At 43.6% G+C, this 26,568-nt stretch overlaps 1 protein-coding gene across 1 annotated transcript in view; it reads left to right on the forward strand.

Annotated features, from left to right (window-relative positions):
* The window catches only part of si:dkey-284p5.3 (outer membrane protein H.8), a 53,239-nt gene that overhangs the window by 20,908 nt on the left and 5,763 nt on the right, over positions 1-26,568 (forward strand). Inside the window, exon 2 of the mRNA XM_024137112.2 lies at positions 6,509-6,775. Within this exon, the coding sequence (XP_023992880.1) occupies positions 6,509-6,775 (267 nt within the window). The remainder of the gene's footprint in view (positions 1-6,508; positions 6,776-26,568) is intronic.

Raw genomic sequence — 26,568 nt, forward strand, 5'->3', positions numbered from 1 at the left:
TGATTTCTCCCCCCCCCTTTGTTCAGGGACACATTATTCCATCTCTGTTAGTCACATGTCTGTGGAACTTGTTTCAGTTTATGTCTCAGTTGTTGAATCTTGTTATGTTCATACAAATATTTACACATGTCAAGTTTGCTGAAAATAAACTCAGTCGACAGTGAAAGGACATTTCTTTTTTTGCTGAGTGTAGATACTCCTGTTAGCAGATTCATGTAGATACTCCTGCTAGCAATTATGTAGATACTCCTGATAGTAGATGTCATGTAGTACTCCTGATAGCAGATTCATGTAGATACTCCTGATAGTAGATAATGTAGATACTCCTGTATAGCAGATTCATGTAGATACTCCTGCTAGCAGATTCATGTAGATACTCCTGATAGTAGATTCATGTAGATACTCCTGATAGCAGATTCATGTAGATACTCCTGATAGTAGATTCATGTAGATACTCCTGATAGCAGATTCATGTAGATACTCCTGATAGCAGATTCATGTAGATACTCCTGATAGTAGATTCATGTAGATACTCCTGATAGCAGATTCATGTAGATACTCCTGATAGTAGATTCATGTAGATACTCCTGATAGCAGATTCATGTAGATACTCCTGCTAGCAGATTCATGTAGATACTCCTGATAGTAGATTCATGTAGATACTCCTGATAGCAGATTCATGTAGATACTCCTGTTAGCAGATTCATGTAGATACTCCTGATAGTAGATTCATGTAGATACTCCTGTAGCAGTTCTGTAGATACTCCTGATAGTAGATTCAGTAGATACTCCTGATAGTAGATCATGTAGATACTCCTGATAGCAGATTCATGTAGATACTCCTGATAGTAGATTCATGTAGATACTCCTGATAGCAGATTCATGTAGATACTCCTGCTAGTAGATTCATGTAGATACTCCTGCTAGTAGATTCATGTAGATACTCCTGCTAGTAGATTCATGTAGATACTCCTGATAGTAGATTCATGTAGATTACTCCTGATAGTAGATTCATGTAGATACTCCTGATAGTAGATTCATGTAGATACTCCTGATAGTAGATTTCATGTAGATACTCCTGCTAGTAGATTCATTGTAGATTACTCCTGCTAGTAGATTCATGTAGATACTCCTGCTAGTAGATTCATGTAGATTACTCCTGCTAGTAAGATTCATGTAGATACTCCTGATAGTAGATTCATGTAGATACTCCTGATAGTAGATACTCCTGCTAGTAGATTCATGTAGATACTCCTGCTAGTAGATTCATGTAGATACTCCTGATAGTAATTCATGTAGATACTCCTGCTAGTAGATTCATGTAGATACTCTGCTAGTAGATTCATGTAGGCCTCCACAAGTCATACTGAAGCAATTTCCAAACGTCTCATATCCCTTAGCCTTGGCCTCCAGGCTTCATATCCCTGTACACACATTCCTGTTCTAGGAACCTGTGGTGGGTGAGGAAGTTAATCTGTGTTAGCCTGAGGCCTGTGTTTCATATGATCATTAACTGGGTATTTTCTTCCCCTTTCTTCCTGTGGTAAAATGGTGTGTTAGCTGTGTGTCAACCGATATGTTGTTGATAGACCAACTTGATTTAGACACAGTGCTGATACTGCAGTTTGGATAAAACTCAACACACACATGCATGCCTCATCCTTCTCAGGGACATGTGTTTGATTTGGGTACAGAAACGATCCCAGGTGAAGGTCCCAAATACAAGACAGAAGGACTTTTTTATTTTTTTTATTTAACCAGATAGGCCAGTTGAGAACAAGTTCTCATTTACAACTGCGACCTGGCCACGATAAAGCAAAGCAGTTTGACACATACAACAACATAGAGTTACATATGGGATAAACAAGCGTACAGTCAATAACACAATAGAAAAGTTATATATACAGTGTGTGCAAATGTAATAAGATCAGGGAGGTAAGGCAATAGAGGCCATAGAGGCGAAATAATTTACAATTTAGCATTAACACTGGAGTGATAGATGTGTAAGTAGAGATACTGGGGTGCAAATGAGCAAAAAATTTAAAATAACAATATGGGGATGAGGTAGTTGGGTGTGATATTTACAGATGGGCTGTGTACAGGTACAGTGATCGGTAAGCTGCTCTGATAGCTGATGCTTAAAGTTAGAGAGGGAGATATAAGTCTCCAGCTTCAGTTACTTATGCAATTCTTTCCTGTCATTGGCAGCAGAGACCTGAAGGAAAGGCGGCACAAAGCAGTGTTGGTAGTGAGGTGGACCAGTGATATTGCTGGAGCGCTTTACGGTGGATTGATGATGAGTGGATATGCGGCTTTGGATACGCGATGATAATGAGTAGTGTACGCTTGGCGAAGCTAGCATGAGAAGATAGGGGCTACAGGTGGCCACGTTGCAGAGTGGCGGAGTATATGGCTTTGGTACAAACGGATGCACTGTGATAGACTGCATCCAGTTCCTGAGTAGAGTGTTGAAGGCTATTTGTAAATGACATTGCCAAAGTCAAGGATCGTAGGATAGTCAGTTTTACGAGGGTATGTTTGGAGCATGAGTGGCTTTGTTACGAAATAGGAAGCGATTCTAGATTTCATTTTGGATTGAGATGCTTAATGTGAGTCTGGAAGGAGAGTTTACAGTCTAACCAGACACCTAGGTATTTTGTATTGTCCACATATTCTAAGTCAGAACCGTCCAGAGTAGTGATGCTAGTCGGGCGGGCGGGTGCGTGCAGCGATCGGTTGAAGAGCATGCATTTGGTTTTACTAGCATTTAAAAGCAGTTGGAGGCCACAGAAGGAGTGTTGTATGGCATTGAAGCTCATTTGAGTTTGTTAACACAGTGTCCAAGAAGGGCCAGATGTATACAGAATGGTGTCATCTGCGTAGAGGTGGATCAGAGAATCACCAGCAGCAAAGAGCGACTCATTGATATATACAGAGAAAAGAGTCGGCCGAGAATTAACCCTGTGGACCCCATAGAACTGCCGAGGTTCTGGACAACAGGCCCTCCGATTGACACACTGAACTCTATCTGAGAAGTGTTGGTGAACCAGGCGATGCAGTCATTTGAGAAACCAAGGCTATTGAGTCTGCCATAAGAATGCGGTGATTGACAGAGTCAAAAGCCTTGGCCAGGTCGATGAAGACGGCTGCACAGTACTGTCTTTTATCGATGGAGGTTATGATATTGTTAGGACCTTGAGCGTGGCTGAGGTGCACCCATGACCAGCTCGGGAACCAGATTGCATAGTGGAGAAGGTACGGTGGATTCGAAATGGTCGGTATCTGTTGTTAACTTGGCTTTCGAAGATTTTACAAAGGCAGGGCAGGATGGATATACAGTTGAAGTCGGAAGTACTATACACCTTAGCCAAATACATTTAAACTCAGTTTTTCACAATTACTGACATTTAATCCTAGTAAAAATTCCCTGTCTTAGGTCAGTTAGGATCACCACTTTATTTAAAATGTGAAATGTCAGAATAATAGTAGAGAGAATTATATATTTCAGCTTTTATTCTTTCATCACATTCCAGTGGGTCAAAGTTTACATACACTCAATTAGTATTAGTAGCGTTGACTTTAAATTGTTTAACTTGGAAGCCTTGCAAGCCTCCCCCTTTTTCCTCCAAACATAACGATGGTCATTATGGCCAAACAGTTCTATTTTTTTTCATCAGACCAGAGAACATTTCTCAACAAAAAGTACGATCTTTGTCCCCATGTGCAGTTGCAAACCGTAGTCTGTTTTTATGGCGTTTTGGGCAGTGGCCTCTTCCTTGCTGTGCGGCCTTTCAGGTTATGTTGATATAGGACTCGTTTTACTGTGTATATAGATACTTTTGTACCTGTTTCCTCCAGCATCTTCACAAGGTCCTTTGCTGTTGTTCTGGGATTGATTTGCACTTTTCGCACCAAAGTACGTTCACCTCTAGGAGACAGAACACGTCTCCTTCCTGAGCGGTATGATGGCTGCGTGGTCCCATGGTGTTTATACTTGCGTACTATTGTTTGTACAGATGAACGTGGTACCTTCATGCGTTTGGAAATTGCTCCCAAGGATGAACCAGACTTGTGGAGGTCAATTTTTTTTTGCTGATTTCTTTTGATTTTCTGATGTCAAGCAAAGAGGCACTGAGTTTGAAGGTAGGCTTGAAATAAATCCACAGGTACACCTCCAATTGACTCAAATGATGTCAATTAGCCTATCAGAAGCTTCTAAAGCCATGACATCATTTTCTGGAATTTTCCAAGCTGTTTAAAGGCACAGTCAACTTAGTGTATGTAAACTTCTGACCCACTGGAATTGTGATACAGTGAATTATATGTGAAATAATCTGTTTGTAAACAGTTGTTAGAAAAATTACTTGTGTCATGCACAAAGTAGATGTCCTAACCGACTTGTCAAAACTATAGTTTGTTAACAAGACATTTTTTGGAGTGGTTGAAAATGAGTTTTAATGACTCCAACCTAAGTGTATGTAAACTTCCGAATTCAACTGTAGGTCTATAACAGTTTGGGTCTAGAGTGTCTCGCGCTTTGAAGAGGGGGATGACCGCGGCAGCTTTCCAATCTTTGGGGATCTCAGACGATACGAAGAGAGTTGAACTGGCTTGTAACAGGGTTGCAACAATTTCAGCTGATCATTTTGGAAAGAGAGGCGTCCAGATTGTTTAGCCCAGCTGATTTGTAAGGATCCAGATTTAGCAGCTCTTTCAGAACATCAGCTGTCTGGATTTGGGTGAAGGAGAAGCGGGGGAGTCTTGGGCAAGTTTCTGCGGGGGGTGCAGAACTGTAGCCAGGTGGAAAGCATGGCCAGCCGTAGAAAAATGCTTATTGAAATGATCTATTATCTATCATCGTAGATTTATCGGTGGTGATTGTTTCCTAGCCTCAGTGCRGTGGGCAGCTGGGAGGAGGTGCTCTTATTCTCCATGGACTTTAGTGTCCCAAAACCTATTGGAATTAGTGCTACAGGATGCACATKTCTGTTTGAAAAAGCCTTMRCTTTCCTAACTGMCTGTGTATTGGTTCCTGACTTCCCTGAAMAGTTGCATATCGCGGGGACTATTCGATGCTAWTGCAGTMCGCCACARGATGTTTTTGTGCTGGTCRAGGGCAGTCAGRTCTGGARTGAACCAAGGGCTWTATCTGTTCTTAGTTCTACATTTTTTGAAYGGAGAATGCTTATTTATGATGGTGAGGAAAGCACTTTTAAAGAGCAACCAGGCATCCTCTACTGACGGGATGAGGTCAATATCCTTCCAGGATACCYGGGCCAGGTCGATTAGAAAGGCCTGCTCGCTGAAGTGTTTAAGGGAGCGTTTGACAGTGATGAGGGGTGGTCGTTTGACCGCGGACCCATTACGGACGCAGGCAATGAGGCAGTGATCGCTGAGATCCTGGTTGAAGACAGCAGAGGTGTATTTAGAGGGCAAGTTGGTCAGGATGATATCTATGAGGGTGCCCATGGTTACAGATTTAGGGTTGTACCAGGTAGGTTCCTTGATAATTTGTGTGAGATTGAGGGCATCTAGCTTAGATTGTAGGATGGCCGGGGTGTTAAGCATGTACTGTTAGGTGACCTAAACTGGGATGAGTCCCATAGGGCGGCGCACAATTGGCCCAGCGTCGTCCGGGTTTGGCAGGTGTAGGCCGCCATTTAAATATAAATGGTTCTTAACTGACTTGCCTAATTTAAATAAAGGTTAAATAGAAGAAATTGCATGTCAATTTCAGACTGGTTAGAATTTAAGTTTGCGATCTCCCGCTATCTGCAAGCATGACCAATTTCATAACACCTCATTGATATGTAAATTCAACCAACCAATAGGAATACATGAACATGAAATACATATTTCTGCAGTGTCAAGTGGAAACATAACACAACCGTGTTACACTAGCTGGGCTGTTGCCTGAGAAAGAGCTGTGATGTTTTGGTGTTGCTATGAGGTGAAGCATTGTTTGCCAGTTTCACGGCTACTTAATCATGACCTGAAGCCATGTCCTAGTCATCACGTTACAGACACCATACAGACCCAATGACTCTGTTCTAACACTGCTGGTTGCTATATAATTATATAATTGCCTACTTCTCACAGTAAGGTAGAGGGGAGTGCCCGTTATTGTCTACCATTGTAACCGTTGAGCTGTCCATCAAACATTGAATATTTCAGTTGATGTAGATTACTGTAAAGCACTTTGGGGCGGCAGGGTAGCCTAGTGGTTAGAGCGTTGTACTAGTAACCGAAAGGTTGCRAGWTCAAATCCCCGAGCTGACRMGGTACAAATCTGTYGTTCTGCCWCTGAACCCWCTGTTCCTAGGCCGTCATTGAAAATAAGAATTTGTCCTTAACTGACTTGACTAGTTAAATAAATGTAAAAAAMAYAAAAWAACTTTGCCCTTGTTAAAAGGGCTATATAAATCACATTTTATTGATAACATGATTGCTTGATTGACCAATCCTTGAGCTCCCAGCATGTGGCTGATGTTCTGTGTTCCACTGCCAGGGGCGGCTAATGAGAACAGTAAGGTTGCGGAGGACAGTGAGACCATCCCAGATCASACAGTGACCGTAGCAGCCACAGGAGGGGAGGCCCAGTCTGCTCCGGCTGCAGCCCAAGCCGAGGCTCCTGCAGACACCACAGACCCAGCCCCTGCAGCGGAGGCCCCGGCCCAGAGTGAGACCCAGCCTGCAGCCGATGCTCCTGCAGCAGCCACTTCCCCCGAGCAGCCAGCCAGCTCTCCAGAGCCTCCCCCTGCAGCCCAGGACCCAGGTACGTACTGTAGGCACAGACAGACAGTCAGAGGCTGCGTTTACACAGGCAGCCCAATTCTGATATTTTTTCACTAATTGGTATTTTGACCAACCTGATCAGCTCTTTTGCCAATAATTGGGCAAAATATCAGAATTGGACTGCTTGTGTAAACGCAGCCAAAGTGGCCTGTTCAAAACCAACATGATCATGTTCCTCTATTTCCAATGCAAATCGCACCTTTCTTCTGTCCTCATATCTGCTCACGGCACACGAGGCCTGTTTCAGGATGGACATGGATCAGTTGTGCGTGACCGTTTTGATAAGGATGTAATACCYGTTTGTTCAAGCAGCTGTAAAAACACATCGGGATCGTTTCACCAGACACAGATGAAGCCTAGTTCTGTACAAAAAAACATGATCTCAGTTGAAATGGCTTTTTAGTCAGAGACTTTAGGCTTAACCTGTGTCTGACTGGAAATCCGTCCCTGACGGTATTAATCCAACAACAAGGGGGTAATGACCCTCTGTATTGTCCCATTGACAACACCAAGTACACAATGTTAATTTACTGGCAATGATCAACAGTAACCTGATAAATGTTCCACTTAGCCTACTGTACTCCTCAGTGACCCCTTGAACACAGCTAGCTAGGAGCCCAGGTGAATATTCATCTATGTAGACTTTCCCCTGTTCTGCTGTCTCATTACCCTGACTGTTACCAGGGTTATGGGGTAATGACCCTCTGTATTGTCCCATTGACAACACCAAGTACACAATGTTAATTTACTGGCAATGATCAACAGTAACCTGATAAATGTTCCACTTAGCCTACTGTACTCCTCAGTGACCCCTTGAACACAGCTAGCTAGGAGCCCAGGTGAATATTCATCTATGTAGACTTTCCCCTGTTCTGCTGTCTCATTACCCTGACTGTTACCAGGGTTATGGAGCCTCTCTGTGTTAGTGACGGCTGTTTAACAGTCTGATGGGCCTTGAGATAGGAAGCTGTTTTTCAGTCTCTTGGTCCTGCTTATGCACCTTTACTGGACCTCGCCTTCTTGGATGATAGCGGGGTGACAGCAGTGTTCCACTGGTGGTTGTTCCTGATTATCTTTTTGGCCTTCCTTGACATCAGGTGCTGTTAGTTCCTGGAGGAAGTAGTTTGCCCCCGGTGATGCGTTGGGTGCAGACATGCACCACCCCTCTGGAGAAACCCCTGCGGTTGGCGTGGTGCAAGTTGCCCGTACCAGGCGGTGATACAGCCTGACAGGAGCTCTCAAATTGTGCATCTGTAAAGTTTGTGAGGTTTTAGATGACAAGCCACATTTCTTCAGCCTCCTGTGGTTGAAGAAGGCGCTGTTGTTGCCTTCTTCACCCACCACTGTCTTTGTGGTGTGGACCATTTTCAGTTTGTCCGTGATGTGTACCGCCGAGGAACTTCAAAACTTTCCACCTTCTCCCACTGCTGTCCCGTCGATATGGAAGGGGGCGTGGCTCCCTCTGCTGTTTCCTTGAAGTCCACGATCATCTCCTTTCTTTTGTTGACGTTGAGAGTGAGAGTTGTTTTCCTGACAACCACACTCCGAGTGCCTCACCTTCCTGTAGGCTGTTCTTGACGTGTTGGTAATCAAGCCCAACTACTGTTGTGTCGTCTGCAAACTGATGATTGAGTTGGAGGCGTGCATGGCCACGCAGTCATGGGTGAAACAGGGGTACAGAAGGGGCTGAGCACGCACCCTTGTGGGGCCCAGTGTTGAGGATCATCGAAAGTGGAGATGTTGTTTCCTACCTTTCACCAAACTGGGCGGCCCGTCAGGAAGTCCAGGACCCCAATTGCACAGGCGGGGTCGAGACAGAAGGCCTCAAGCTTAATGATGAGCTTGGAGGTACTATGGTGGAAGGCTGAGGCTGTAGTCAAAAGAAAACAACATTTCTTACCATAGGTATTCCTCTTGTCCAGATGGTAGGGGGCAGTGTGCAGTGTGCAAGTTTGTGATTGCGATTGATCGCTGTGGACCTATCTGGGGCGGTAAGCAATTGGAGTGGGTCTAGGGTGCCGTAAGGGGGAGTGATATCATCCTTGACTAGCCTTCAACGCACTTCAATGATGACAGAAAGTGAGTTTGCTTACTAGTTATTTAGTCAGTTACCTTTGCCTTCTTGGGAACAGGAACTCAATGATGGCCATCTTGAAGCATGTGGGGACACAGGACTGGGATAGGGAGAGATTTGAATATGTCCGTAAACACACCAGCCAGCTGGTCTGCTCATGCTCTGAGGACGCGGGCTTGGATGCGTTCTGGGCCGGCAGCCTTGCGAGGTTTAAACGTTAAATGTCTTAACTCCACGTCGGCCACGGAGAAGGAGAGCTCACAGTCCTTGGAAAGCGGGCCCCGTCCTGGCACTGGTATTATCCTCAAAGCGGACAAAGAAGGTGCAATGCAAGACGTCGATGGCTGGTTTCTTTTTTTGTCCGTGATTGTCTTGTAGACCCTGCCACCATTATTCTCGTGTCTGAAGCCGTTGAATTGCGGCTCCACTTGTCTCTATATGACATTTTGCTTTGGTTTGATTGCCTTGGCGGAGGGAATAACTACACGTTTTGTTATATTCGGCCATACTCCCAGTCACCTTTCCATTGGGTAAATGCAAGTGGGTTCGCACTTTCAGTTTGCGTGAAGCGCCATTCTATCCACGGTTCTGGTTAGGGTAGCGTTTCCAATAGTCACAGTGGGTACAAACTCTTATTACACTTCCTTTATAAACTGCAGTCACAGAATCAGCGTATAGGTCGATATTATTCTCTTGAGCCCGAAACATGTCCCAGTCCGCCGTGATCAAAAACAATCTTGAAGCGTGGATTGCCGATTGGTCAGGACCAGCGTGAATACTTCTTAATCACGGTACATCCTGTTTGATTTTCTGCCTATAGGAAGGGAGGAGCAAAAATGGAGTTCGTGGTCAGATTTGCCAAAAGGAGGAGGGCTTTGCTATGCATCGCTGGAAGTTAGGAGTAGCAGTGATCCAGTCTTTTGCCAGATGAGTGCTACAGTCAATATGCTGATAGGAATTAGGTTGCCTTGCTTCTCAAATGCTTTGTATAAAATCCCCAAGCTACCAATAAATGCAGCCTCAGATATATGGTTCCAGTTTGCATGGAAGTCCCGTAAGTTCCTTGATGCGCCGTTGTGGTATCGGCTTGAGGGTGGTGTACACGGCTTTGGACAAAAACCGAGGAGAATTCTCTTGGGATATAATACGTGTCAGCATTTGATTGTGAGGAATTCAGTTCAGGTGAATGAAAGTAAACCTGAGTTCCTGTATTTGTTACAATTACACATGGGAGTTGTTAATTTAATCATGAAACATACACCCCGCCCTTATTCTTCCCGGAGAGATGTTTCATTCCTGTCGTGTGACGCTACAAAGAATCCAGGTGCTGTACCGACTCCGACAGGCATGTATCCGGAGAGAGCCATGTTTCGTTGAAGCAGAGTATGTTACAATTCCCTGATGTCTCTCTGGATAGCAAAACCTTGCCATAATTTCGTCTGCCTTGGCCTATCTAGAGACTGACATTAGCGAGTAATATACTCAGAAGCGGTATGATGTTGTGAGCACCTTCGAAGTCTGGACCTGAACCGCTCCGTTCTACCTCTTCTCTGACGGCTGGTTGTTTTGGGTCGGCCTCGGAATCAGCTCCAATGCCCTGGGTGCGTTCAGACAAAGATCCGCCTTCGGAAAAAGTCGTATTACTGGTATAGTGCTGTCTCACTTTCTGGCTAACAGTGTAAGAAATTAATACATAAAAACATAATACTGCAAAGTTTCTAAGCGACTAGAATGAGGCAGCCCTCTCTGTCGGCGCCATTTTGTGACGATCTTTACAACAACATTGTAGTTACTCCAAAAATACTAACCTAAAATGACAGAGTGAAAGAAGGGAAGCCTGTACAGAAATACCAAAATATTCTAAATACAGTGCCATTCGCGAAAGTTATTCAGACACCTAGACTTATTCCCACATTTTGCTAACGTTTCAGCACTTATTCCTAAAGCTAATTAAATAAATAGAAAATCCCTCAATACCCCATAAAGGTAAAGTGAAAACATTTTATTTTTTTTTAAGTGTTCAACCCTTTGCTATGAGACCACAAAATTGAGCTCAGGTGCATCCTGTTTCCACTTGATCATCCTTGAGCTGTTTCTACAACTTGATTGGAGTTCCACCTGTGGTTAAATTCAAATTGATTGGGACATGATTGAGGGCGTTGGTCAGGGAGATGGGCGTTGGTCAGGGAGATGGGCGTTGGTCAGGGAGATGACCAAGACCGCGATTGGCACTATGACAGAGCTCCAGAGTTCCTCTGTGCAAGCATGGAGAACGTTCGCAAAAGGACAACCCATCTCTTGTAGCACTCCACCAATCAGGCCTTTATGCTAGAGTGGGCCAGACGTAAGCCACTCTTCATAAAATGCTCGACAGCCCGAATTGAGTTGCCAAAAGCACCTACCAGACTCTCAGACCAGGAAAAACAAGATTATCCCTGTCATTATTTCTCTAATATCTATGATAGTAAATAGCTATTCTATTAATAATTAATATTAATATTTCCAGTGAACAAAACAGAAAGCAGGTTAGATATCTGTTTTATTACAAGTTGCAACAGAAGAGACAGCATTCAACATATAAAGCAGAGAAGTGTCTAACTGCCCTAATATCCTAATCAAGACAGCACCAAGTGTTCTGAAACACCAGCTTCTTTGGACAGGCCCCTTAAATATCCTAACAGACAGCACCAAGTGTTCTGAAACACAGTCTTTTGGGACAGGCCCTTAATATCCTAATCAGACAGCACCAAAGTGTCCTAAACACCAGTCTCTTGGGACAGGCCCCTTAATATCCTAATTCAGAACAGCACCAAGTGTTCTGTAAACACAGTCTCTTTGACAGGCCCTTAATATCCTAATCAGACAGCACAAGTGTTCTAAACACATCTCTTTGGGACAAGCCCTTAATATCCTAATCCAGACAGCACCAAGTGTTTCTGTAACACCAGTCTCTTTGGGACAGGCCCTTAATAATCCTAATCAGACAGCACCAAGTGTTCGCTAAACACCAGTCTCTTTGGGAAACAGGCCTTAATATCCTAATCGACGCACCAAGTGTTCCGTAAACACCAGTCTCTTTCGACAGGCCTTCTATATCCTAATCAGACAGCACCAAGCCTGAGAGTCTTGCAGGATGTAAAACCAAAAGCAGTAACTTGTCAGCTGCTACAGAATCACACAGTGTTCAACATAATGTCATCAATACAATACAACAGTGAATAATCAGTGTGTCCTCAGATCCTTGTACCTCCAGTCTGGTGTCAATCACTATCAACAGATATTGAGAATAATCCATAACAATCAAATCAAATTCATTTATATAGCCCTTCTACATCAGCTGATATATCAAAGTGCTGTACAGAAAACCCAGCCTAAAACCCCAAACAGCAAGCAATTTGGGCAGGTGTAGAAGCACGGTGGCTAGGAAAAAACTCCCTAGAAAGGCCAGAACCTAGAGACCCTGAGAGGAACCAGGCTATGAGGGTGGCCCAGTCTCTTCTGGCTGTGGGGTTGGAGATTATAACAGAACATGGCCAAGATGTTTCAATGTTCATAAATGACCAGCATGGTCAAATAATAATAATCACAGTAGGTTGTCGAGGTGCAACAAGTCAGCACCCAGGAGCTTAAATGGTCAGTTGGCTTTTCATAAAGCCGATCATTGAAAAGTATCTCCACCCCTCCTGCGGTCTCTAGAGAGTTGAAAACAGCAGGTCTGGGACAGTTAGCACGTCCGGTTTAACAGGTCAGGGTTGGTGCAGCAGCACGCCAGGTGGGAACTGCGGGACAACAAGAGTCATCATGGCCAGTAGTCCTGAGGCATGGTCCTTAGGGGCTCAGTTCCTCAGAGAGAGGAAGAGAAAGAAGAAAGGAGAGAATTAGAGAGAGCAGACTTAAATTTCACACAGGACACACGGATAGATAAGACAGGAGAATTACTCCAGATATTAAACAGACTGACCCTAGCCCCCCGACACATAAACTACTGCAGCTATAAATCGAGTGACCAATCAACCCCAGAACACTGAAATGACGTGTATTACGACACTCAAATACGCGAAACAATTGTGTCCACTCTAAACGTAATGTTCCCACTGCTGCCAAAATTATCCACATCCACTGTTCATAGAATTCTCTAATCTTCTTCTTCGGGTCAGATAACATGTGGCAGCAGGAACATTTCTTAGTTTTACATATGGCTCCTGTACCTGACCTAACTCCTCTCAGGCAAACAAGGGACTTGTCAACTTGCACCAAACCATACATTGTATTCAACTACAGAGTGGAAAATAGTTTTGCTTTTGGATTTTGAGGTGCGGTTCCCACACAGAACACCTTGGGTGTGTTTCTTTGATGCCAATGAAAACTGTTTTTGTGTCCCACACCCTCCTAATGGTTATTTTGTCTTTTTCCTAACATGAGTATCGCTCTGAGTAAATGTCGTCTCACTCAAACTGGCCTTTCTCTTCCTCACCACCTGGATCTTTTGATCTAAGGTTTAGTTTGATTTTCAAATCAAATCAAAGTTTACTTGTCACGTGCGCCGAATTACAACAGGTGTAGACCTTAACAGTGAAATGCTTAAAAACTTACAGGCTCTAACCACAGTGAAAAAAGTGTTAGGTGAAAACAATAGTAAGTAAAGAAATAAAACAACAGCAAAAAAGACAGGCTATAAAGTAGCGAGGCTACATACAAGACACGGTGCTAGTCAGCTGATTGAAGGTAGATATGTACATGTAGATATGGTTAAAGTTGACTATGCATATATTGATGAACAGAGGAGTAGCAGTAGTGTAAAAGAGGGTGGTTTCTTGAGTGGATGTTAGTGTGAAGTTTTGTTCATAAATGCAAATTGGTTTGTAAAAGTTTGTAGGTCTAAGTATAAAGTAGATAATCCTTGCAAGCTAGAATAATGTAAACTCAGCAAAAAAAAAGGACCCTGTCTTACAAAGATATTCGTCAAAAATCCAAATAACTTCACAGAATCTTCATTGTAAAGGGGTTGAAACACTGTTTCCCATGCTTGTTCAATTGAACCATAAACAATTAATGAACATGCACCTTGGATGGAACGGTCGTTTAAGACACTGACAGCTTACAAGAAAACGGTAGGACAATTAAGGTCACCGATTGCCTGTACTCTGGAAGCGGGACGATTTGGAGGATGGAGGGTCCGTCATGGTCTGGGGCGGTGTGTCCACAAGCATCATCGGACTGAGCTTGTTGTATTGCAGGCAATCTCAACGCCTATGCGTTACAGGAAGACATTTCTCCTCCCTCATGGCAGGCTCATCCTGACATACCCTTCAGCATGACAATGCCACCAGCCATACTGCTCGTTCTGTGCCGATTTCTCAAGACAGGAATGTCAGTGTTCTGCCATGGCAGCGAAGAGCCCGGATCTCAATCCCATTGAGCACGTCTGGGACCTTGTTGGATCGGAGGGTGAGGGCTAAGGCCAATTCCCCCCAGACGAAATTGTCTGGGAACTTGCAGGTGCCTTGGTGGAAGAGTGAGGTAACTCTTACAGCAAGAACTGGGCCAAAATCTTGGTGCAGTCCACGAGGAGGAGATGCACTGCAGTACTTAATGCCAGCTGGTGGCCACCTCAGATACTACTGTACTTTTGATTTCTCCCCCCCCCTTTGATTCAGGGGAACACATTATTCCAATCTCTGTTAGTCACATGTCTGTGGATTGTTTCAGTTTATGTCTCAGTTGTTGAATCTTGTTATGCTTCATTACAAAATTTACACATGTCAAGTTTGCTGAAAATAAAACTCAGTCGGACAGTGAAAGGGACATTTCTTTTTTTTGCTGGTGTAGATACTCCGTTAGCAGATTCATGTAGATACTCCTGCTAGCAGATTTGATGTAATAACTCTGATAAGTAGATGTCATGTAGTACTCCTGATAGCAGATTCATGTAGATACTCCTGATAGTAGATAATGTAGATACTCCTTGGGGGGGGGGGGGGGGGGGGGGGGGGGGGGGGGGGGGGGGGGTGGGGGGGGGGGGGGGTTAGCAGATTCATGTAGATTACTCCTGCAGCAGATTCATGTAGATACTCCTGATAGTAGATCATGTAGATACTCCTGATAGCAGATTCATGTAAAGAACTCCTGATAGTAAGATTCATGTAGATACTCCTGATAGCAGATTCATGTAGATACTCCTGATAGCAGATTCTGTAGATACTTCCTGATAGTAGATCATGTAGATACTCCTGATAGAGATTCATGTAGATTACTTCCTTGATAGTAGATTCATTAGATACTCCTGATAGCAGATTCATGTAGATACTCCTGCTAGCAGATCATTGTAGATACTCCTTGATAGAGATTCATGCTAATACTCCTGATAGCAGATTCATGTAGATATCCTGTTAGCAGATTCATGTAGATACTCCTGATAGTAGGATTCATGTAGATAACTCCTGTAGCAGTTCGTGTAGATACTCCTGATAGTAGATTTCAGTAGATTACTCCTGATAGTAGATCATGTAGATACTCCTGATAGCAGATTCTGTAGATACTTCCTGATAGTAGATTCATGTAGACTACTCCTGATAGCAGATATCATGTAGATACTCCTCTAGTAGATTCATGTAGATACTCCCTGCTTAGTAGATTCATGTAGATTACTCCTCCTAGTAGATTTCATGTAGATACTCCTGATAGATAGATTCATGTAGATTACTCCTGATAGTAGATTCATGTAGATACTCCTGATAGTAGATTCATGTTAGATACTCCTGATAGTAGCAATTTTCATGTAGATACTCCTGCTAGTAGATTCATGTAGATTACTCCTGCTAGTAGATTCATGTAGATACTCCTGCTAGTAGATCATGTAGATTACTCCTGCTAGGTAAGATTCATGTAGATACTCCTTGGATAGTAGATTCATGTAGATACTTCCTGATAGTAGATACTCCTGCTAGTAGATTTCATGTAGATACTCCTGCTATAGATTCATGTAGATACTCCTGATAGTAATTCATGTAGAGGTTACTCCTGCTAAGTAGATTCAATTGTAGGATACCTTCCTGCTAGTAGATTCCATGTAGGCCTCCACAAGTCATACTGTAAGCAATTTCCAAAACGTCTCATGATCTTAGCCCTTGGCCTCAGGCTTCAATCCCTTACACACATTCCTGTTCTAGGAACTGTGGTGGTGAGGAAGTTAATCTGTGTTAGCCTGAGGCCCTGTTTTCATATGATCATTAAACTGGGTATTTTCTTCCCCTTTCCTTCCTGTTGGTAAAATGGTGTGTTAGCTGTTGTCAACCGATTATGTGTTGATAGACCAACTTGTTTAGACCACAGTGCCTGATACTGCAGTTGGATAAAACTCAACACACACATGCATGCTCATCCTTCTTCAGGGACATGTGTTGATTTTGGGGTACAGAAACGATCCCAGGTGAAGGTCCAAATACAAGACAGAAGGAACTCTTTTTATGTTTTTTTATTAAACCAGATAGGCCAGTTTGAGAAACAAGTTCTCATTTACAACTGCGACCTGCGCCACGATAAAGCAAAGCAGTTGACACATACAACAACATAAGAGTTACATATGGATAAAACAAGCGTACAGTCAATTAACACAAAAGTAGAAAAGTTATATATACAGGTTGTGTGCAAATGTAATAAGATCAGGGGAGGTAAGGGCAATAGAGGCCAGTAGAGGCGAAATAATTTACCAATTTTAGCATTAAACACTGGAGTGATAGATGTGTAAGTAGAGATACTGGGGTGCAATGAGCAAAAAATTTAAAATAACAATTATGGGATGAGGTAGTTGGGTGTGATTATTTACAAGATGGGTGTGTTACAGGTACAGTGATCGTAAGCTGCTCTGAATACTGATGCTTAAAGTTAGGGAGAGGGGAGATATAAAGTTCTCCAGCTCAGTTACTTTATGCAATTCTTTCCTGTCATTGGCAGCAGACGCACCTTAGTAACGGAATAAGGCGGTCACAACTAGCAACCGTGTTTAGGCCTCAGTGCAGGTGGACCAGCTGCACCGTATGTTGCTGCGAGCATCTTGCTTCTACGTGCTGCGAGTCTGCATGGAACAACGTGGAGCTGCCGATAAGTGGCCGAGCTCTTAGCGACTAGCGCTATGTAAAAATGGATAACCCTCGCGCACGTAGCCAGTGGGTATCTCAGCTCACTCTGACGCGACCTGAAGTAGTTCACTTAGCATGGGAGCCACAGCACCATTACCGAAACCACGGGCTAACCAAGGCTCGGCCACCGTTGCCCAAGCACATAAGTGCAGCCACAAACCGGAGTATATGACGGGCGCGTTCTGGTGACCAAACGGATGGCACAATGTGATAGAACTGCAATCCAGTTCCTTGAGATTAAAGAGGTTGAAGGCTATTTGTAAATGACATTGCCAAAGTCAAGGGATCAGCTAGGATAGTCAGTTTTACACGAGGGTATGTTTGGCAGCATGAGTGGCTTTGTTACGGAAATAGCGAAGCCGATTCTAGATTTCATTTTGGATTGGATGCTTAATGTGAGTCTGGAAGGAGGAGTTTACAGTCTAACCAGACACCTAGGTATTTTGTAAAATTGTCCACATATTTAAGTCAGAACCGTCCCAGAGTAGTGATGCTAGTCGGGCCGGGCGGCGTGCGTGCAGCGAATCGTTGAAGAGATGCATTTGGTTTTACTAGCATTTAAAAGCAGTTGGAGGCCACAGAAGGAGCTGTTTGTTGGCATTGAAGCTCATTTGAGTTTTTAACACAGTGTCCAAGAAAGGGCCAGATGTATACAAATGGGTGTCATCTGCGTAGAGGTGGATCAGAGAATCACCAGCAGCAAAAGCGACATTCATTGATATATACAGAGAAAAGAGTCGCCTGGAGAATTGAACCTGTGGTTACCCCCATAGGAACTGCCTGAGGTTTGACAACAGGACCCTCCTGGAGTTGACACACTGAACTCTATCTGAGAAGTGTTGGGAACCAGGCGATGCAGGTCATTTGAGAAACCAAGGCTATTGAGTCTGCCGATAAGAATGGCGGTGATTGACAGAGTCAAAAGCCTTGGCCAGGTCATGAAGACGGCTGCCAGTACTGTCTTTTATCCGATGGAGGTTATGATATTGTTAGGACCTGAGCGTGGCTGAGGTGCACCCATGGACCAGCTCGGGAAACAGATTGCATAGTGGGAGAAGGTAACGGTGGATTTCGAAATGGTCGGTAATCTGTTGTTAACTGGCTTTCCGAAGATTTTTACAAAGGCAGGGCAGGATGATATACAGTGAAAGTCGGAAGTATATACACCTTAGCCAATACATTAAACTCAGTTTTTCACCAATGTCTGACATTTAATCCTAGTAAAAATTCCCTGTCTTAGGGTCAGTTAGGATTCACCACTTTATTTAAAAATGTGAAATGTCGAATAATAGTAGAGAGAATTATATTATTTCAGCTTTTTATTCTTTCATCACATTCCAAAAAAGTGGGTCAGAAGTTTACATACACTCAATTAGTATTTAGTAGCGTTGACTTTAAATTTGTTAACTTGAAGCCTTGCAAGCCTCCCCCTTTTGTCCTCCAAACATACGATTGGTCATTGGCCAAAAACAGTTCTATTTTTTTTCAATCAGACCAAGAACATTTCCTCAAACAAAAAGTACGATCTTTGTCCCCATGTGCAGTTGCAAACCGTTAAGTCTGATTTTTATGGCGTTTTGGGCAGTGGCCTCTTTCCTTTGCTGTTGCGGTCCTTTCAGTTTGTTGATATTAGGACTCGCTTTTTTACTGGTGTATTATAGATACCTTTTGTTACCTGTTTCCTCCAGCATCTCACCAAGGGTCCTTTGCTGTTGTTCTGGGATTTGATTGCACTTTTCGCACCAAAGTACGTTTCCACCTCTAGGAAGACAGAACACTCTCCTTTCTCTGAGCGGTATGATGGCTGCGTGGTCCATTGGTGTTTATACTTGCGTACTATTGTTTGTAACAGATGAAACGCTAGGGGTACCTTCATGCGTTTGGAAAATTGCTCCCAAGGGATTGGAACCAGGACTTGTGGGAGGTCAATTTTTTTTTGCTGATTTCTTTTGATTTCTCATGATGTTTCAAGCAAAGAGGCACTGAGTTTGAAGGGTTAGGCCTTGAAATAAACCACAGGTACCACCTCCAATTTGACTCAAATGATGTCAATTAGCCTATCAGAAGCTTTCTTAAAGCCATGGACATCATTTTCTGGAATTTCCAAGCTGTTAAGTGCACAGTTCAACTAGTGTATGTAAACTTCTGACCCACTGGAATTGTGATTACAGTTGAATTATATGTGAAATAATCTCGTTTGTAAACAGTTGTTAGAAAAAATTACTTGTGTCATTGCACCAAAGTAGATGTCCTAACCGGACTTGCCAAAACTATAAGTTTGTTTAACAAAGACATTTTTTGGAGTGGTTGAAAAATGAAGTTTTAATGACTCCAACCTAAGTGTATGTAAAACTTCCGAATTCAACTGTACGGTCTATAACAGTTGGTCTAGAGTGTCTCGCGCTTTGAAGAGGGGGATGACCGCGGCCAAGCTTTCCAATCTTTGGGGATCTCAGACGATACGGAAGAGATTGTTGAACTGGCTTGTAACAGGGGTTGCAACAATTTCAGCTGATTCATTTTGGAAAGAGAGGCGTCCAGATTGTTTTAGCCCAGCTGATTTGAATGATCCAGATTTAGCAGCTCTTTCAAGAAACATCAGCTGTCTGGATTTGGTGTGAAGGAGAAGCGGGGGAGTCTTGGGCAAGTTCTGCGGGGCGGTGCAGCAGAACTGTAGCCAGGTGGAAAGCATGGCCAAGCCGTAGAAAAATGCTTATTGAAATGATCTATTATCTATCATCGTAGATTGATCGGTGTGATTGTGTCCTAGCCTCAGTGCAGTGGGCAGGCTGGGGAGGAGGTGCTCTTATTCTCCATGGACTTTAGTGTCCCAAAACCTATTGGAATTAGTGCTACAGGATGCACATTTCCTGTTTGAAAAAAGCCTTAACTTTCCTAACTGACTGTTGTATTGGTTCCTGACTTGTCCCTGAAAAAGTTGATATCGCGGGACTATTCGAGTGCTAATGCAGTACGCCACAAGATGTTTTTGTGCTGGTCGACGGGCAGTTCAGGTCTGGAGTGAACCAAGGGCTATATACTGTTCTAGTTCTACATTTTTTGAATGGGAGAATGCTTATTTATGATGGGGATGAGGAAAGCACTTTTAAAGACCAACCAGGCATCCTCTACTGACGGGATGAGCGTCAAATATCCTTCCAGGATACCTGGCCAGGTCGATTAGGAAAGCCTTGGCTCGCGAAGTGTTTAAGGAGCGTTTGACAGTGATGAGGGCGTGGTTCGTTTGACCGCGGACCACTTACGGACGCAGGGCAATGAGGCAGTGATCGCTGAGATACCTGGTGAAAGACAGCAAGGAGGTGTAATTTAGAGGGCAAGTTGGTCAGGATGATATCTATGAGGCGTGCCCATTGGTTAACAGATTTAGGGTTGTACAGGTAGGTTCCTTATAATTTGTGTGAGATTGAGGCATCTAGCTTAGTGGTAGGATGGCCGGGGTGTTAAGCATGTACTGTTAGGTGACCTAAAACTTGGGATGGTCCCAATAGGGCGGCGCACAATTGGACCCAAGCGTCGTCCGGGTTTGGCAGGTGTAGGCCGCACATTTAAATATAAATGGTTCTAACTGACTTGCCTAATTTAAATAAAGGGTTAATAGAAGAAATTGCATGTCAAATTTCAGACTGCGTTAGGAATTTAAGTTTGCGATTCTTCCCGCTATCTGCAAGCATGACCAATTTCATAACACCTCATTGATAATGTAAATTATCAACCAACCAATAGGAATACCTATGAACATGAAATACATATTTCTGCAGTATGTCAAGTGGAAACATAACCACAACCGTGTTACAACTAGCTGGGCTGTTGCCTGAGAAAAGAGCTGTTTTGTGGATTGTTTTGGTGTTGCTATGAGTGAAGGCATTGTTTGCCAGTTTCACGGGGCTACTTAATCATGACCTGAAGCCATGTTCCTAGTCATCACTGTTACAGACACCATAAGACCCAATGAACTCTGTTCTAACACTGTGGCTTGCTATATAAAATTATATAATGCCTACTTCTCACAGTAAAGGTAGAGGGGAGTTGCCCCGTTATTGTCTACCATTTGTAAACCAGTTAGCTGTCCATCAACATTGAATATTTTCAGTTGATGTAGATTACTGTAAAGCACTTTGGGGCGCAGGGGTGCCTAAGTGGTTCAGAGCGGTTGTACTAGTAACCGAAAGGTTGCGAAGATCAAATCCCCGAGCTGACACGGTACAAATCTGTCGTTACTGCCACTGAACCCTCTGTTCCTAGGCCGTCATTGAAAATAAGGAAATTTGTCCTTAAACTGACTTGACTAGTTAAATAAATTGCTAAAAAACATAAAATAACTTTTGCCCTTGTTAAAAGGGCCTATATTAAATCACATTTTATTGATTAACATGATTGCTTGATGACAATCCTTGAGCTCCCAGGCATTGTGGCTGATGTTCTGTGTTCCACTGCCAGTGGCGGCTAATGAAACAGTTTTTAAAAAAAAGGGGGGGTTTTGCGGGAGACAGTGAGGGACCATCCCAGATCAGACCAGTGACCGTAGCAGCCACAGGAGGGGAGGCCAGTCTTGCTCCGGCTGCAGTCAAGCCGAGCTCCGGCAGACACACAGACCCAGCCCCTGCGCGGATGGCCCCGGCCCAGAGTGAGACCCAGCCTCAAGCCGATGCTCCTGCACAGCCACTTCCCCCGAAGCAGTCCAGCCAGCTCTCAGAGCCTCCCCCTGCAGCCAGGACCAGGTTACGTACTGTTAGCACAGACCAGACAGTCAGAGGCTGCGTTTCACAGGCAGCCCGAATTCTGATATTTTTTCACTAATTGGTATTGACCAACCTGATCAGCTCTTTTGCCAATAATTGGGCAAAATATCAGAATTGGACTGCTTGCTGTAACGCAGCCAAAGTGGGCCTGTTCAAAACCAACATGATCATGTTTCCTCTATTTCCAATGCAAATCGCCACCTTCTTCTTGTCCTCATTATCTGCTCACGGACACGAGGCCTGTTTCAGGATGGGACATGGATCAGGTTGTGCGTGGACCTGTTTTGATAAGGATGTAATAACCTGTTTGTTAAAGCAGCTGTAAAAACACATCGGGAATCGTTTCAACACAGACCACAGTGAAGCCTAGTTCTGTACAAAAAAACATGATCTCAGTTGAAATGCTTTTTTAGTAGAGGACTTTAGGCTTTAAAACCTGTGTCTGACTGAAAATCCGTCCTGAGGTATTATTTAATTCCACCACACAAGGGGGTAATTGACCCTCTGTATTGTCCCATTGGACAAAACACCAATACTCAATGTTAATTTAACTACGCAATGATCAACAGTAACCTGATAATGTTCCACTTAGCACTACTGCTAACTCCTAGTGACCCCTTGAACACAGCTAGCTAGGAGCCCAGGTGAATATTCATCTATGTAAGACTTTCCCCTGTTCTGCTGTTCATTACCCTGACTGTTACCAGGCTTAGTGCTAGTACTTGTTACCAGGGTATATGGCTAGTAACTGTTTACCTGAGGTTTATGGATAGGTCTGTTACCAGGAGTTATGGATAGGTCTTAAGTATACAGGTTATGATACTCTAGTTACAGGGTTCTGAAGTGCATTTTTACCAGGGTTATGGATAGGTCTGCTTTACCGAGGGTTATGATAGGTCTGTTACCAGGGTTATGGATAGGTCTGTTACCTCAAGGGTTATGGAATAGGTCTTTACCAGGGTGAGGGCTACGTACTGTTACCAGGGTTATGGATAGGTCTGTTACCAGGTTATTTGGGATAGCTGTTACCTATGGATAGGTTTTACCAGGGTTATGGATAGGCTCTGTACCAGGGTTATGATAGGTCTGTTACAGGGTTATGGATAGGTCTGTTACCCAGGGTTATGGATAGTCTGTTACCAGGGTTATGATAGGTCTGTTACCAGTTATGGATAGGTCTGTTACCAGGGTATGGGATTAGGGTCTGCTTACCGGTAGATAGTTCTGTTGAGGTTTATGGATAGGTCTGTTACCAGGAATGGATAGTAGTTTTACCAGGGTTATAGATAGTACTGTAACCAGGGTTGGATAGGTCTGTTACCAGGTTTATGGGATAGGTCTGTTACCAGGGTTTGGCTAGTACTGTTTACAGGGTTATGGATAGGTACTGTACCAGGGTTAGGATATACTGCTGTTACCAGGGTTAGGATTAAGGTCTGTTACCCAGGGTTAGGGATAGGTCTGTCTACCAGGGTTATGGATAGGTCTAGTGTTACCTAGGGTTATGGATAGTAGTTACCCTGACAAGGTTATGGACGTATGTTAATGATTTACCAGGGTTATCGGATAGTACTTTTACCGGGTTATGGATAGTCTGTTCACACGAGGGTTATGGATACGTACGTTACCAGGGTTATGGATAGTACTTGTTACCCGAGGTAGGATAGTACGTACAGGGTTAGGGATAGGTCTGTTACCAGGGTTTGGGATAGTACGTGTTACCAGCGGGTTAGGGATAGTTCTGTTACAGGTTGAGTAGGATTTTACAGGTTGTTAGAGGTATAGGTCTGTTTACACAGGGTTAGGGGTAGGTCTGTTACCAGGGTTATGATAGTACTGTTTACCAGGGTTTATGATTAGGCTCTGTTTACAGGGTTATGACTAGTACTGTACCAGGGGTTTATAGATAGTAATTAACCATGGTTTAATGGATAGGTGCTTTACGGTTAAAGTTACCAGGGTTATGGCTGGTCTGTTACCAGGGTTATGGATAGTTACTGTACCCAGGGTTATGGATAGGTCTGTTACCACAGGGTATAGGTCTTTAACTAGGTCTGTGTTTACCAGGGTTATGGATAGGGTTGTTACCAGGTATGGATTGGTCTGTTACCAGGGTTATGGATAGGTCTGTTACCAGGATTAGTTGGATAGTTACTGTTACCATTCTTTAGGTTATAGATAGGTACTTGTACCAGGGTTATGGATAGGTCTGTTACAGTTAGTAGGTCTTCCAGGGTTATGGCTAGTCTGTTTACCAGGGTTATGGCTAGTAACTGTACCTGAGGTTAGGAATAGTTACATTAGTGTATTTTACCAGGGTTAGGGATGTCTGTTTACCAGGGTTATGGTAATCATAAGAGTCTGACTTTCACCAGGGTTAGGGAGTAGGCTCCTGTTACCAGGGTTATGGATAGGTCTGTTACCAGGGTTATGGATAGTACTGTTACCAGGCGGTTATGGATAGTACTGCTTACACAGGGTTATGGATAGTACTGTTACCACGGGTTATGGATGTACTGTTACCGGGTTAGGATAGTATGTTTTACCCAGGGTATGGATAAGTACTTGTTACCAGGGTTATGGATAAGTACTTTTACCAGGTTAGGATAGGTCTGTTACCAGGGTTAGGGATATACTGTTACCAGGGTTAGGATAGGTCTGTTACCAGGGTTTAGGGATAGTTACTGTTTACCAGGGTTATGGATAGGTCTGTTACCAGGGTTAGGGATAGGTCTGTTTACCAGGGTTATGGATAGTACTGTTACCAGGGTTATGGATAGTACTGTGACCAGGGTTATGGATAGGTCTGTTACCAGGGTTATGGCTAGTACTGTTACCAGGGATGGCTTAGTACTGTTACCAGGGTTTATGGCTTATTACTGGTAACCAGGTTATGGATAGGTCTGTTTACCAGGGTTATGATGGTCGTGTTACAGGTTATGGATAGTACTGCTTACTCAGGGTTATGGATAACTGTTACCAGGGTTATTATGGCTAGTACTGTTACCAGGGTGATGGGCTAGTACTGTTACAGGGTTATGGATCAGTACTGTACAGGTTAGGAATAGGTCTGTATAACCAGGGTTATGGATAGTTCTGTTACCAGTTATTGGATGTACTGTTAACCAGGTTATGGATAGTACTGTTAACCAGGGGTTAGGATAGGTTCTGTTTTCCAAGGTTATGATAGGTCTGTTACCAGGGTTATGGATAGGTCTGTGTTACCAGGATTATGGGAGTGAGGTCTGTTACCAGGGTTAATGGATAGGTCTGTTACCAGGGTTTAGGCTAGTAACTGTTTACCAGGGTTATGGATAGGTCTGTACCGCGGTTATGGATAGGTCTGTTTAACCAGGGTTATGGATAGTACTGTAACCAGGGTTATGGATAGTATTTGTTTACCAAGGGTTATATGATAGGTCTGTTACCCAGTTGGTTATGGATAGGTCTGTTACCAGGGTTATGATAGGTCTGTTACCAGGGTTATCTAGTACTGTTAAACCAAGGGGGTTTGGATACGTCTGTTACCAGGGTTATGGCTAGTACTGTTTACCAGGGGTTATGGATAGGTCTGTTACCAGGGTTATGGAATGTACTGTTACCAGGGTTATGGCTAGTACTGTTACCAGGGTTATGGATAGTCTGTTACCAGGCGTTATGGATTAGGTCTGTTACCCAGGGTTATGGATAGTACTGTTACCATGGTTATGGCTAGTACTGTTACCAGGGTTTATAGATAGTACTGTGTTACCAGGGTTATGCTAGGATTCTGTTACCAGGGTTAGGCTAGTACTGTTACCAGGGTTATTGGATAGTACTGTTACCAGGTTATGGATAGTATTGCTTACCAGGCGTTAGGATAGTACTGGTTACCAGGTTATGCGATAGTACTGTTACCAAGGGTTATGGATATACTGTTGCCAGGGGTTTATGGATAGGTCTGTTACCAGGTATGGATAGGTCTGTTTACCAGGCGTTTATGGATAGGTCTGTTTACCAGGGTTATGGATAGTCTGTTACAGGGTTATGGATAGGTCTGTTACAGGGTTATGGATAGGTCTGTTACCATGGTTATGGATAAGTTGTTACCAGGGTTTAAGATAGGCTGTTAACCAGGCGTAATGGATAGCATTTGTTACCAGGTTAGGAATTAGGCTGTTACCAGGGTTATGCGATTGGTCTGTTACCAGGGTTATGGATAGTCTGTTACCAGGTAATGGGTATAGTGTTACCAGCGGTGATGGGTAGTAGTGTTTACCAGGGGTTATTAGATAGTTCTGTTACCAGGGTTATTGGATAGTCTGTTACCAGGGTTAAGGATAGGTCTGCTACCAGGGTAGGGATAGTACTGTTGACCAGGTAAGGATAGCGTCTGTGACCAGGGTTAGGGATAGTTACTGTTACAGGAGTTAATGGATAGGGTCGGTTACCAGGTTATGAATAGCGTCTTTACCGGCGTTATGGCTAGTACTGTTACCAGGGTTAGGGATTAGGTCTGTTACCAGGGTTTATGGCCATAGTACTGTTACCAGCGGTTTATGGATAGGTCTGTTACCAGTGTTATGGATAGGTCTGTTACAGGGTTATTGATAGTACTGTTTACCAGGGGTTATGGATAGTACTGTTTACCAGCGGTTTTGGAAGGTCTTGTTACCAGGGTTAGGGCTAGTACTGTTACCAGGCGTTATAGATTAGTTACTGTTACCAGGGTTAGGCTAGTTACTGTTACCAGGGTTATAGATAGTTACTGTACAGTTATTGGCTAGTACTGTTACCAGGGGTTTATGCGATAGGTCTGTTT

This window comes from Salvelinus sp. IW2-2015, unplaced genomic scaffold (assembly GCF_002910315.2).
Source record: "Salvelinus sp. IW2-2015 unplaced genomic scaffold, ASM291031v2 Un_scaffold1112, whole genome shotgun sequence".
In the NCBI taxonomy this organism is placed as follows: domain Eukaryota; kingdom Metazoa; phylum Chordata; class Actinopteri; order Salmoniformes; family Salmonidae; genus Salvelinus; species Salvelinus sp. IW2-2015.